We start from the raw sequence: 13,873 nt of genomic DNA, 5'->3' as shown, positions 1-13,873 counted from the left end.
ATCTATAACTGAGCCATTCCCATTGAGACTGTAATCTATAACTGAGCCATTCCCATTGAGACAGTAATCTATAACTGAGCTCTTCCCATTGAGACAGTAATCTATAACTGAGCCACTCCCATTGAGACTGTAATCTATAACTGAGCCATTCCCATTGAGACAGTAATCTATAACTGAGCCATTCCCATTGAGACAGTAATCTATAACTGAGCTCTTCCCATTGAGACAGTAATCTATAACTGAGCCACTCCCATTGAGACAGTAATCTATAACTGAGCCATTCCCATTGAGACAGTAATCTATAACTGAGCCATTCCCATTGAGACAGTAATCTATAACTGAGCCATTCCCATTGAGACAGTAATCTATAACTGAGCCATTCCCATTGAGACAGTAACCTATAACTGAGCTCTTCCCATTGAGACAGTAATCTATAACTGAGACGTTCCCAGTGAGACTATAATCTATAACTAAGCCATTCCCATTGAGACAGTAATCTATAACTGAGCCATTCCCATTGAGACAGTAATCTATAACTGAGCCATTCCCATTGAGACAGTAATCTATAACTGAGCCATTCCCATTGAGACAGTAATCTATAACTGAGCCATTCCCATTGAGACTGTAATCTATAACTGAGCCATTCCCATTGAGACAGTCATCTATAACTGAGCCATTCCCATTGCGACAGTAATCTATAACTGAGCTCTTCCCATTGAGGCAGTAATCTATAACTGAGCCATTCCCATTGAGACAGTAATCTATAACTGAGCCATTCCCATTGAGACAGTAATCTATAACTGAGCCATTCCCATTGAGACAGTAATCTATAACTGAGCCATTCCCATTGAGACAGTAATCTATAACTGAGCCACTCCCATTGAGACAGTAATCTATAACTGAGCCATTCCCATTGATACAGTAATCTATAACTGAGCCATTCCCATTGAGACTGTAATCTATAAATGAGCCATTCCCATTGAGACAGTAATCTATAACTGAGCCATTCCCATTGAGACAGTAATCTATAACTGAGCTCTTCCCATTGAGACAGTAATCTATAACTGAGCCATTCCCATTGCGACAGTAATCTATAACTGAGCTCTTCCCATTGAGGCAGTAATCTATAACTGAGCCATTCCCATTGAGACAGTAATCTATAACTGAGCCATTCCCATTGAGACAGTAATCTATAACTGAGCCATTCCCATTGAGACAGTAATCTATAACTGAGCCATTCCCATTGAGACAGTAACCTATAACTGAGCCATTCCCATTGAGACAGTAATCTATAACTGAGCTCTTCCCATTGAGGCAGTAATCTATAACTGAGCCATTCCCATTGGGCCAGCAATTTAACATTTCAACATTTTCTCCAGGTTGTAATCTGTAACTGAACTATTCCCATTGAGCAGTAAGTTCTAAATGAACACATTCCGTTGACACAGAGACTAATTGAACTCTTTCCAAAACAGCACAGATGGTCAAAAAGAGTCATTTGTTCCAGTTCTCTTCGAATTCTGCCAATCGTGCACCGAAGTTATGACTGGAGGATGAAAATTCTCTGGAAATACGATACAAATGAGTATCAATTGGAGAACATGACCTTTTCCAAATCACTAGCCAGTGAGCATCGCTGGGAAAATATCTGTGTGTGTGTGTGTGTGTGTGTTAATGGCAGGTGAGGATTGACCAGGCTCAGGTGTATGACTGAGGACTCTTTCTGTCACTCAGTTACAAGCTGCTTGTACATCTAATTGACTCTGCTACAGCCACTGATTTGTGTCCATCCCCACTGACCCCTACCCAACCCCCACTGATCCCTGCCCAGCCCCCACTGAACCCTGCCCAACCCCCATTGTTCCCTGCCCATCTCCCATTGATCCCTGCCCATCTCCCACTGACCCCTGCCCAGCCCCCACTGACCCCTGCCCATCCCTCACTGACCCCTGCCCAACCCCCACCGATCCCTGCCCAGCATTCACTTCTGAGGAGGACAGAAAAAAGCATGTGGCTTGAACATATTGGGCTGGATTCTCCAAAAATGGGGCTATGTCCCCACGCCGGTGTAAAAACGCTGCCGTTTTACTCCAGACTTTCCTGAAAAAAAAGAGAGCAATTCACTCACCTGCAGGGGGCTAGCAGGGACCCGGGAGCTTCACGCAGCTTTGGCTGCGGAAACAGTCCCCCGCACTTCCTGTTCCGAGTCCACGTATGTGCACGGTGACGGCCTCCAGCATTCGTGCCGAGCGCCATGGCGACGTGGACCATCAGCATAAAGAAGATCCCCTGATCGGACCCTTGCTGCTTCATCTGAACCACACAATCACTGCCCCAGCTGCCCATAAGGCACCCCCGATGCTGTTCCCCCCCCCCCCCCCCCCAATGCTGCACCCCAACCCCCCCGACCAGGGCGGCAGCAGACTGCGTCCACAGCTGCCGCGCGAGAGTCCCGACCGACCAGACGTTGTTAGAACCACGCCATCGGGAACTCGGCCAGTCAGGGTTGAAGCATTGCTGGGAGGGCCTCTGGCAATGGCCCCCCAGCCGCGCGACGTGACTCGTGGGAGAGCGATTCTCTGCGGACCGCTTGTTTCGGGCGTAAAAGCCAATTCTCTGCCCCCGCGCCAAACTCCATTTCAACGTGGGGCTGCAGAGAATCCAGCCCATTGGCTCCCGAGTTTAGATTTGTGGATTGGAGTAACTATAGCACAGAATAAAGCCTTTTTGCAACTTACTTCCAAATGCCAAACACTGTCATGTTCATCAATCATTTTGTAGAACAGAGGTGCGCACTGCAAGATAGCTGCAACTTAATTTTCAGGAGTATATGAGGTCCACATAGAATAATTTGTAATTTGCAATTAAACTTGTAGCTGACTGAAACTTAGTGGCTTGGTGGACATTTACCTTTTGTAGTCAATGATGTTCTGGAGAGGTTGAGGTACTTCAGTCCTTTCGACAGCTTTTCAAACTGTTGACTGAGTGCTGACACACCTATTGAAGGCAGGGAGGACAGATATTACAATGTATTGTTCATCAGTTTAACTTTATTGATGTTTTATGTTCCCCTCCCTCTTCCATCAATCTCCTCTGTGCTGGAGAGTTCAGGTAAGCCACCTGCATCCAGGCCCTTTCTCCATTTTGTTAATACATTAATGGTAAGGAAGTCCACAGGGGTGCCTTCTCCTCCCTTGTTTTGTTCTTCCTTCCTATGTGTTTGGGTATTTTCAGTCTGTTGCTTGCTACAATCCATTGCTCTAGTTCAGAACTCAGACTTTGAGTATAATGTGGTCAACTACCTTATCTTACCAGTTGATGGCACAGCACCTACTTCACCAATCTGTTACACCATCAGGTCACATTTAAAATATCTAATAAATGGTGCAGTTAATGAGTTACGTCCATTTACGTTGTTGGGTTTGTTTTAGTTCTCATTTTTTCTGTGGCCAGCTGTGTATCTGGCACATGCAGGAACCCCTTGCCACTGTAACAGAGTCAAGACATAGGGACACCCAAGTTTCTATAGAAATGCTTCTGAACCTATGATGGACAGCAACATCCAAATGTAAATGTTTTGCAGCCCTAGAAGAATCTATTAATGACAAAACATCAGTCATTAAAGGAAGCATTGCAACTCTTTCAGAAACGCTCGGAACAGACACTTAGAATGCCTTTGATGCATCATTGATGAGGATATTGAATAGGGTGGGTGACAGTGGACGATTTCGCTCTTTTTTGAAATGGGATAGACTAAGTGAGTATCACATCTACCTTTATGACACTCTTAACCCGAGAGTGCCCATCCTAGGTTTAGCCATGTACCATCATAGTGCCGAGCTTCCTCATGAAATACAATGAAAATCTTAACTGAAATCAGTTAAAACAACACGTAAGTTGAAGTGTTGTGGCACTCTGTGAACTTATGTGAAGCCACAACCTCCTGCAAGACTAAAACCCAGTCTCTTCCTTGTTGATAACACTGACTCAAAATATCAATCTAAGAACCACTGATATCAGCAAGATCTCTCACTCGTTTTTGCTCTCATTAGAAATTCCCTTCTTGCAACTACAAACCACAGCTGTGCTCTAAAATAGTGGGTGGAATCTTACCAAATTTTTTCAAAGTGCTGATTCCAGTGAGAAAACAAGGACGAATCTTACTGGTGCCGACGGTGGGAAAACTCACCAAATATTCACCCACTTCAACAAAATATCCTTTTCCATGTGATTCACTCCGCAACTCATGGCAGACTGCCTCTGACTCGCTCTCCAGTGTGGCAAACTTACTCTCTGCAGTCATTGGGGTGCTCCTTTTAAATGCCTCCCCAGCACTCCCTTGCGCTTGTTCCAAGTCCATTCGGGGGAATGGCTGACAGGAAGACAGCACCAAGATTTTCAGAGGAAACCATCACCACGCTCCTGGATGGCGTGGAGCAGATGTGTGACATTCTCTACCCACGATCTTGCAGAGGACCATCAAGCAAAGTCACCACCCCCACCTGGGAGGCAGCTGGCGCGATAGTGAGTACCAGCACAATCAGTAAGAGAATAGAGCAATGGCGCTAGAAGAAGATGAATGACATTTGCGCAGCCAGTCTGCCTCCCAATGTCTTCCACTGCACCCCTTCACACACCCTTCACACCCCCACAGTGATCTCTCACCCAGCCACCTCATGGATTCCCAACACTTGTCATGGCGCCCCTGCACCCTCCCACTCCCAGTGGTTCCCCCCAGTAGATGCTCCTCACATCCCCGTTCCCACTCGCCCTCCATACATGCCAGCCATTATCACCATTTGATCTGGCAGGACTCGCGCATACACTCTCCCCCTCGGTCTTATGGCCAAACAAACCCGAGCATAGCCAGCGTGAGCGGGCACAGCCTGCCGGAGTGATGTCTGAGTTGAGATGGCTACTGCTCTATGAGAAGAGAGCGCTTGAGGTGACAAGTGAGGAGCCAGATCCCACCTGTGCAAGGGTGAGGTGGGTGTACCTGACAGAAGTGAGAACCCTCAACACATGAAGGCATGGTGCAAGCCTCATGTGAGTTAATTTTCTCCCATCAATCTGCCCCTGTGATGCACTAATGCCATCTTGCTTCCCTTGCAGGTTGGATATTCGACCAGCCCATGCCATTCTTGCACTTTCTGGAGACCACAGGCTAGAGCAGCTCTGAGGGAGGCATCTCAGAGACAAGCATCGAGGAGGCATCACAGCTTCCACCCTCACCCTCCAGCAGTGCAGATACTCACACCTTGGTGGGATTAACTTGTAGGCAGGCAGCTGAAGATCCACAGCAGACGGAGGAAGGAACATCCCAGGATCTGGCACTCAGAGAGATGCTGGAGCCCAGGACACTGCTGAGCCCCTGGCCGATGACGTGCTCCTGGATTCGGTCATCCCAGAGCTGCTTCTTGGACTGCAAGGCCGACTGTCTCTTTGCCTTCTGTCTGTGGTAGTCACCATTGATTGTATATTAGTTGTAATGATGATTATTAGAGGTAATACGGTAAGGCTCCTGTACTACAGGTATGGGGGTAGGTCTCTGCCTGCTGGCTCCACCCAGTAGGCGGAGTATAAATGTGTGTGCACACCCGAGCTGTTTCCATTCTGGTAGCAGCTGCAGGAGGCCACACATCTCTGCTTAATAAAGCCTCGATTACTCTCTACTCTCGTCTCGTCGTAATTGATAGTACATCACTGTCCGAGGAGATGGTGCCATCACTCCAATGCCATGAGGCTAACACTGAATGGTGGAGCCCACAGTGGAGCCTTGGTGTAGCAGGTCCATTCCATGGCTCAGCTCATGACCTCCATGGTTGAGGGCATGAGCTCTATGGTGTAGGGCTGCGCCAGAAAAGCAGAGATTCAACGCAATCTCACGAGACGTTGCAAGGGGAATCCCGCCCACAATCGGTGGATCAATTTTTACCAAATCTGCATATTAGAGCGAGGCAGTAAGCCTTACTCTAACGAGCAGGTTCCAAAGGTACCGGAGGCTTTGGGATTCAATCCCTTTGGGGACCTTGGCCAAGTGCTGTTTGGTATTGGTCCCCACAAACAGGGATCAGACGGTAAGGCACACGTGGGGATCTCCAAGGGATCAGAGGCCCCTAGTTGCATGCCCTTTGGGAAGGGTGGTTCCCTCACACTGCTGGTGCCACATGGATACCCTGGCAGTGCCAGTCTGGCACCTTGGCAGTGCCACCTGGGTATCAGCATGACCCTCCCATGTTGCGTTCGGGATTGGGGGAAGGTCGGGGATTCATTTCGGGGCCTTGGAGATCGGGACGCCATTTAGAAATGGTGTCCCGATCTCGCGCTACAATGGGGAGTTTTGGCGAGTGAAACTCCCCATTGTAAAAAATGGGGCTATTTGTGGCCTTGGCTGCGGTTTCCCCATTTAGGCCCCTTATTCAAAGCAAGACGCATTGAATAGCCATGTGTCACTCTGCACTGCGAGTGCCGGGAAACACACGGCCAAACGCGCTCGGAGACTTTGTCCCTTTTTGGGAAGATCGTGCCCAATGTCTCTGGACCCCATAGTAAGCCCGTTCACTGACAGGGTGCGTTCAACTCTCTGTCAGGCAGGAGTCACGCATATCACTGAGGATGCAAGGAGCGTTGCTCTATCCTCACTGCGTCATCATAATTCTACTGCAGAGACCAGCCAATCGCTTCAGTGGCCTGCCCATGAATGTAGCCACCATCACAGCGACCTCCCACAGGCACCACAGTCGTCAGCAGATGGCAGACCCCATGGTGGGCAAGCTGTTCACAACCTAGTCCTGGTCATCATTAAATTGAGAAGCTATGGCAGCACGGTGGTGCAGTGGTTAACACTGCTGCCTCACGGGCAGCACGGTGACATAGCGGTTAGCATTGCTGCCTTACAGCGCCGAGGTCCCAGGTTTGATCCCGGTTCTGGGTCACTGTCCGTGTGGAGTTTGCACATTCTCCCCGTGTTTGCATGGGTTTCACCCCCACAGCCCAAAAATGTGCAGAGAAGGTGGATTGGCCACCTTAAATTGCCCCTTAATTGGAAAAAATGAATTGGGTACTCTAAATTTAAAAACAAAACACTACTGCCTCACGGCGCTGAGGGCCCGGGTTCGATCCCGGCCCCAGGTCACTGTCCTTGTGGAGTTTGCAATTTCTTCCATGTTTGCGTGGGTGCCAACTCTTGCATCTCCTGGCACAAATGGTCCATCGTCCCCCGGGACAGACGTAGTCTTCTCCGGCACTAGACCGCAGACATCTGGAGGTAGGAAGTTCAACGCCAGAATATCCATGATCAGTAGTGTCTCCTTTGAGGTGCTGCCATTTTTGGTCTTGCTACCTCAAGAGTAATTGGCCCTACCTCCCCATCCACTGCAGGGTGCTGTTCCTGGCTGCGTGCAGCCGCACATCAATGTCATTGCTCTTGGTCGATCGCAATCAAAATTGCTAACCCGACTGAAAGAAAGAGAATATCAAAGCCAGCGATGAGGATGTGACAATGCCCTAACCCTCAGCTCTCTCAGGGTCTGGGACATCCACCCGTGCGCATCCCCCTCTGTGAGCACCTTTCCATTATGCCTCACTCCCTCCACTGCCGTGGAATAGCTACTTCCCCACAGTTATCCCTCCCAACTCCATCTAAATGAAGAGCTTTGACCCTTGAGAGCCTCTGTGGTCTGCATGAACCCCCCTCCCCAAGGGTGAGGTGTAGGGCAGTTGATGCATGTTTGTGCCTCATGGGGGAACAAGACGCTGCCCCCCATCATCCCTTGAATGGGATGACCACTGATTGGCTTCAACATAATGCCTTGCATTGGAGGCCATATCTTTGTTACCTCTCTGTTATGTTGAGGTGAGTATATGAGCCTTAGAGTTCAATGTTTGGGGTCAATGTTTCCAAGGGGTTACAAATTGGGCACCTATCAGTGGCACATTTATGCATCGTGACGCTGGCTTACTTTGCACATTTGACTCATCAAGGAAGGGCCAGGCAACTGGCTTCCCCTTGTGGCAGGCGAGGCACACCTGATTCATGTGAAGACTGCAATTAGCATGCCAACTTCAGCCTTAGAGGACATCCTCATTCGCCCAGCTCACATGATCAACCAAGCCTTCCAACTGGAACAGCCAGCCACCCAGACACTAACCCCAGACAGCCTGGCATTCATAACCAGTGACCTTGAACTTCCTTACAGCTCATGTCTTCTGGCTTCACAGTGTTGTCTGAGTGTGGGAGTTCATTCTCACTGCAGTTGTCCTCCCCCTGTGCGAGCACTCAGGTCCTCATGAAGCTGGAAAACACCCTTCTCAGAGCCCCCCACTCTGTCCATGCAACCTCGCCTCCAATGGGACCCCACCCAAGAACTTTACCATTGCCCCCAGTGCCGACCCTATGGATTCATCTGCTCCTGCTCACTTTCCAGCTATCACTTGGGAAGGGTAATCCACCAGCGGCTGTATCACCACAAGTCCAGCAAGGATACACGGGGAGCGCTGCCTTCATACCAGCCGCCAGACCTCTTTAAACTGAGAGGCTCACAGATATGAAGGGTCTGTGAGTGACCCCAAGCCCCAAGATGGCGAGACTGAACGCCCCTCAAACCCCTGGCCATGGGTTGAACTTATCTGGGACCCCGTGTCCTTGCTGGTGCCCCCTCTGCGACTGGCACCCTGAATGGCCATGGTGACATAAATGCTCACCTTCGGAGGTGAGGTTGCCAGGTTGCTCACCTTCGGAGGTGAGGTTGTTTTTAAACAGCTGTTGTAAATCACGCCGGCTGACCAATGAATATTCAGTGAGTGGGGAAGACCTGGAGGGAGGGATCCCCAATGATATTATAATGTATTAAATGAAGGTCCCGGCCTTCCAAGACAGATTTATTGTTACGTGGCTGGCGAGGGTTGTGGAAAATCGGAAATCACGATCTCGCCGAATTTTCAGCGCGTGTCACCGTTCTCACTGACAGATGCAAATGTGCCCAAAGTGTATGTATTGATGTCTCAAACAAAACCCTTTCTCTAATGTTGTATATGCAGTCTCCTGGAACAACCATAAAAACACAAGAAAGGCAATGGATAGAATTGAAGGTGACCATTTTGTAAATGAGATAAACAGAAATTCCATCAGAGAGAAGAGCAGAACCTTTTTGGAGTCGTGGAGTTTTGGGGACTCGTGGCAGTGAATTAAATCCTTACGCAAAAGCAAAACGCAATAGTGGACGGCACGGTGGCATAGTGGTGAGCATGGCTGCCTCATGGTGCTGAGGACCCGGGTTTGATCCCAGGCCCGGGTCACTGTCTGTGTGGAGTCCACCCATTCTCCTCACCCCCACAATCCAAAGATGTGCAGGGTGGATAGATTGGCCACGCTAAAATTACCCCTTAATTGGCACTCTAAATTTATGCAAAAAAAGCAAAGCACAGTGGACTGTGGAAATCGGAAATAAAAACAGAAATGAGTTGTTTTTTTTAATCAAGTGGAGGAAAATACTGATTGACAAGGAGGATACATTGTCCAGTTCGACCTGCATAATGTATGGTTGCTATTGGCTATTCCTGAAGTTTCATTCATGGAACCTTTTCATGGTGTGTCCGAACAAGGATTCATGGTGGTACAATTGTCCTTGCATTGGACTGAAACTGGAAAACAAATTCTGAGCTGTATCAAAATAGCTGTGTAACAATTTTACCAGTAAGAAATAAATCAATGCAAGTGAGGATCTTTACCTCTGTCCTCCAGCTGGTTGTTTGATAGGTTTACTGTGTGAAGAACAGGGTTGAAATTCTCTTCTAGAGCCAGTGCTATTTTCTGCCCAGCATCACTGAAACAGTAAGGCACAGTGTAACACACAATTGACTGACTAAAGCTCAACATTACAGCAGCAGCATATAAATTGGGGACCTGTAATCCCGGACCACTCTTTTTCATCTCCTATTTAGGGTAAAATTATGACAGAGCACAGTCAAAAATGAAGGCAAAGGACTCACCTATAACTATGCTAGATCACAAGACTAAAAGTTCCCTGAAATAAACTCAAAGAGATACCCAGGGAGCACAGGCAGAGTCAGTTTATCCCATGCAGTGAGATATGAAGATCTTTCTCTCAAGTCCAATCACTGAAGGTATTTTGGGCTGATAATTGGATATGGCTCATTTGCCGGCACAAGTATCACACTGTGGCTGATTGAGGGATTTCTTCCAAGAGTAGCTGTATGAACAGCATTACCCATTTAAACCACACTTTGAATTACAGAGGTGTAAAAAATAATTTATTTGTACAAAGCAAAATTTGATGTTTTTAATTTTAAAAAATGTTCATTTTTAAAATAAATTTAGAGTACCCAATTCATTTTTTCCAATTAAGGGGAAATTTATCAAGGCCAATCTACCTACCCTGCACAACGTTGGGTTGTGGGGGTGAAACCCACGCAAACACGGGGAGAATGTGCAAACTCCACACGGACAGTGACCCAGAGCCGGGATCGAACCTGGGACCTCGGCGCCATGAGGCAGCAATGCTAACCACTGTGCCACCGTGCTACCTAATATTTTAATAAATTAACTAAATTAAATATAATTCATTTCAAGCTAAAATCAGAAAGCTCATGTCACAGATAGCACAACAGATTAGGGAGCTTTTTTAAAGGAGTAAATAGATTGCTCCAGAAATACCTGGAATCGATACTCCAGTGTAATCCTTATATTGTCATTTGATACAAAGTGATGAGGATTTTGAATAGGGTGGGGGACAGTGTTCGATTTTACTCTGCAGACGTATAGGCCAAGTGAGGTGTTCTTTGTCACCTCACGATTTGAGCTTGATGTCCATTATTCCTAACATTTCAAAGTCTTTAACAAAAACAATTGGGGCTACACTTATTGATCAGCTGGTTAAGACAGTGAATAGCTGGCCAAGAAGGTCAGAATCGTCTCTTATTCAATCTCTTCAGGCATATCCGTCAAGATTTCCACTCATCATTATTCGCCAGAGTGAGCTTGTATGAAGGCTACATGAGGAACCACCTATGGAACTGCAGCCAGGGGGAAGTAATTTTCTGGATAATTGGGGCAGCATGGTGGCACAGTGGTTAGCACTGCTGCCTCACAAATCCAGGGACCCGGCTTCAACTCTGCCCTCGGGTGACTGTCTGCGTGGATTTTGCACTTTCTCCCCATGTCTGCGTGGGTTTCCTTTGGGTGCTCCGGTTTCCTCCCACAGTCCAAAGATATGCGGGTTAGGTGGATTGGCCTTGATAAATTGCCTCTTAGTGTCCAAAAGGTTAGGTGGGGTTACTGGGTTATGGGGATACGGTGGATGCGTGGACTTAAGTAGGGTGCTCTTTCCAAGGGCTGGTGCAGACTTGATGGGCCAAATGGCCTCCTTCTGCACTGTAAATTCTATGATTCTATGGAAGTAGGAAGAAAGATGCATTACTGATTGTTAACATGTTGGAAACACCGCCAAAATCAATAGTCTACTTACAACTTCATTCCTGCATTTTCCAAAACCAACTCCTCCAGTTTGCTGGATAAACTGATCACGTAGAGGACCTGCTCTATCACGTCAGGGCTCTGAAGGGGACAGAGAATATGAAAAAGACTATCATTTGCAATGCCATCAGGTGGCTCCCTACTGAAGATTCCCTTTCATCACTCTCTTTTGTGCCATCTGTATGTAGCTTAGTCAATGCCAAATTTCCAAGTGGATTGACACAGCTGCAGGTTGTCCGAGGTACTGACAAAGGCTATAAGTATATTTCTCATAACGTGGTAAATCTCTCCCTCAAGAAATGGGCAGAACTTTCTTTTATAGCAAAATAGAAATGACTACATTAAGACATGGAGATCTGAATTACACTGGGAAGTAATTGATGGAACCATCAATTCTACGGACACGTGCTTGTAGGATTAGAATAGCGGTTTTAATATACTTACAACAGAGCCAGCCTGTTAGCCGTTGAACCTTCGATGAACTGGCTGGCTGGCTCTGTGGCACGGATCTTTATACAGCAGCTCCAGGGGGAGGAGTTCTGGGCGGAGCCAAGGGGGGAGCCCAGAACAAACTCTCGAGTACTCACAGAGCTACTCCCCCTGGTGGTCAGGTAGTGCAACTGCACTTACAATATCGGTACATATATACAATGGGAACAGAGTGACATTGGTAACTTATAATACCGTGTGAATCTCATTCACCACATTCACCCCCTGTGAAAAAAATCAAGTCCTGTGGGGGTGGTGGCTCACAGAGTTAGTCTGTCCGGTGGACGAATTGTTCGTTGCGATCTGCGGAGCACCGGGGTTGCAGCCTCTTGCGGTGGCTGGGTGGGTGTTGAGAGCTGTGGTACGATGGCAGACACCGGGGCGGGTCTCATCCAAACTTCATACACCTCTGGCTCGACCGGAGACTGGGGGCGTTGGGGGCGGGCTGGTGCTGGCGCATGGAACAGGTGGGGCGAGCTTGCGGGATCGGAGGCGCGAGGGGGCGGCAGCATAGGGAACGGGGTAAGGGGTTCCTCAGTGGGGGTAGGGGGGGCTGGATCCAGCGGGTGCCAGGTCCCGAATGGATACTGTGTCCTGGCGACCGTCCGGGAACTCCACGACTGCATACTGGGGGTTGGAATGGAGGAGGCGCACCTTTTCAACAAGGGGGTCAGTTTTGTGCCCCCTGACGTGCTTCCTCAGGAGAACTGGGCCTGGTGTCCTCAGCCACGCCTGAAGTGAGACCCCCGTGGTGGTGCCCCTAGAAAAAATGAAGAGACGCTCGTGAGGGGTTTGATTGGTCGCTGTACAGAGGAGCGATTTAATTGCGTGGAGCGCGTCTGGGAGGACTTCTTGCCATTGGGAGACTTGGAGTTTTCTAGACCGGAGGGTCAGTAGGACAGTCTTCCAGACCGTTGCGTTCTCCCTCTCCACCTGCCCATTCCCCCTGGGGTTGTAGCTGGTAGTCCTGCTCGAGGCGATGCCCTTGTTGAGCAGGTACTGACGCAGCTCGTCGCTCATAAAGGACAAACCCCTGTCGCTGTGCACATAGCTGGGGAAACCGAACAGGGTGAAGACACTCTGCAGGGCTCTAATGACTGTGTGGAAGGTCATGTCGGGGCACGGAATGGCAAAAGGGAATCGGGAGAACTCATGTTGAGGAAATAAACATTCTTGTTAGTGGAGGGGTGTGGCCCTTTGAAATCGATCGCATGGCATTCAAAGGGCCTAGAAGCCTTGACCAGGTGGGCCCTGTCTGGTCTATAGACGTGCGGTTTGCACTCTGCACAGATCGGGCAGTCCCTGGTGACCGCTTTTACCTCCTCGTTGGAGTAAGGCAGGTTTCGGGCTCTGATGTAGTGGGCGAGCCGGGTGACCCCTGGATGGCAGAGGTCATCGTGGATGGCTTTCAGACGGCTGATCTGCGCGCTGGCGCATGTCCCGCGGGATAGGGCATCCGAGGGCTCGTTGAGCTTCCCCGGTCGATATTTAATATCGTAACTATAGGTGGAGAGTTCGATCCTCCACCGAAGGATTTTATCGTTTTTTATTTTGCCCCTTTGCGAGTTGTCAAACATAAAGGCAACCGATCGTTGGTCAGTGATGAGGGTGAACTTCCTACCTGTGAGGTAGTGCCTCCAGTGACGAACAGCCTCCACGATGGCTTGTACTTCCTTCTCGACTGAGGAGTGTCGGAGTTCTGAAGCGGATAGGGTACGGGAGTAAAATGCAACGGGCCTCCCTGCTTGGTTTAAAGTGGCTGCTAGCGCTACCTCTGAGGCGTCGCTCTCAACCTGAAAGGGAGTGGATTCATCCACGCCCGCATGGCTGCTTTGGCGATGTCCTCCTTGCTGCAGCTGAAGGCCTGGCGCGCCTCAGTTGACAGGGGAA

The 13,873-nt window shown here is 48.7% G+C and overlaps 1 protein-coding gene across 1 annotated transcript in view; it reads right to left on the bottom strand.

Moving 5' to 3' along the window:
- Window positions 1–13,873, bottom strand: part of carmil2 (capping protein regulator and myosin 1 linker 2) — a 231,602-nt gene that overhangs the window by 101,876 nt on the left and 115,853 nt on the right. The window contains 3 exon segments of the mRNA XM_038805993.1: window positions 2,911–2,997; window positions 9,730–9,824; window positions 11,487–11,575. Coding sequence (XP_038661921.1) covers window positions 2,911–2,997; window positions 9,730–9,824; window positions 11,487–11,575 — 271 coding nt within the window.

This window comes from Scyliorhinus canicula, chromosome 9, assembly GCF_902713615.1.
Source record: "Scyliorhinus canicula chromosome 9, sScyCan1.1, whole genome shotgun sequence".
In the NCBI taxonomy this organism is placed as follows: domain Eukaryota; kingdom Metazoa; phylum Chordata; class Chondrichthyes; order Carcharhiniformes; family Scyliorhinidae; genus Scyliorhinus; species Scyliorhinus canicula.
This window is presented reverse-complemented; position numbering and strand designations above follow the sequence as displayed.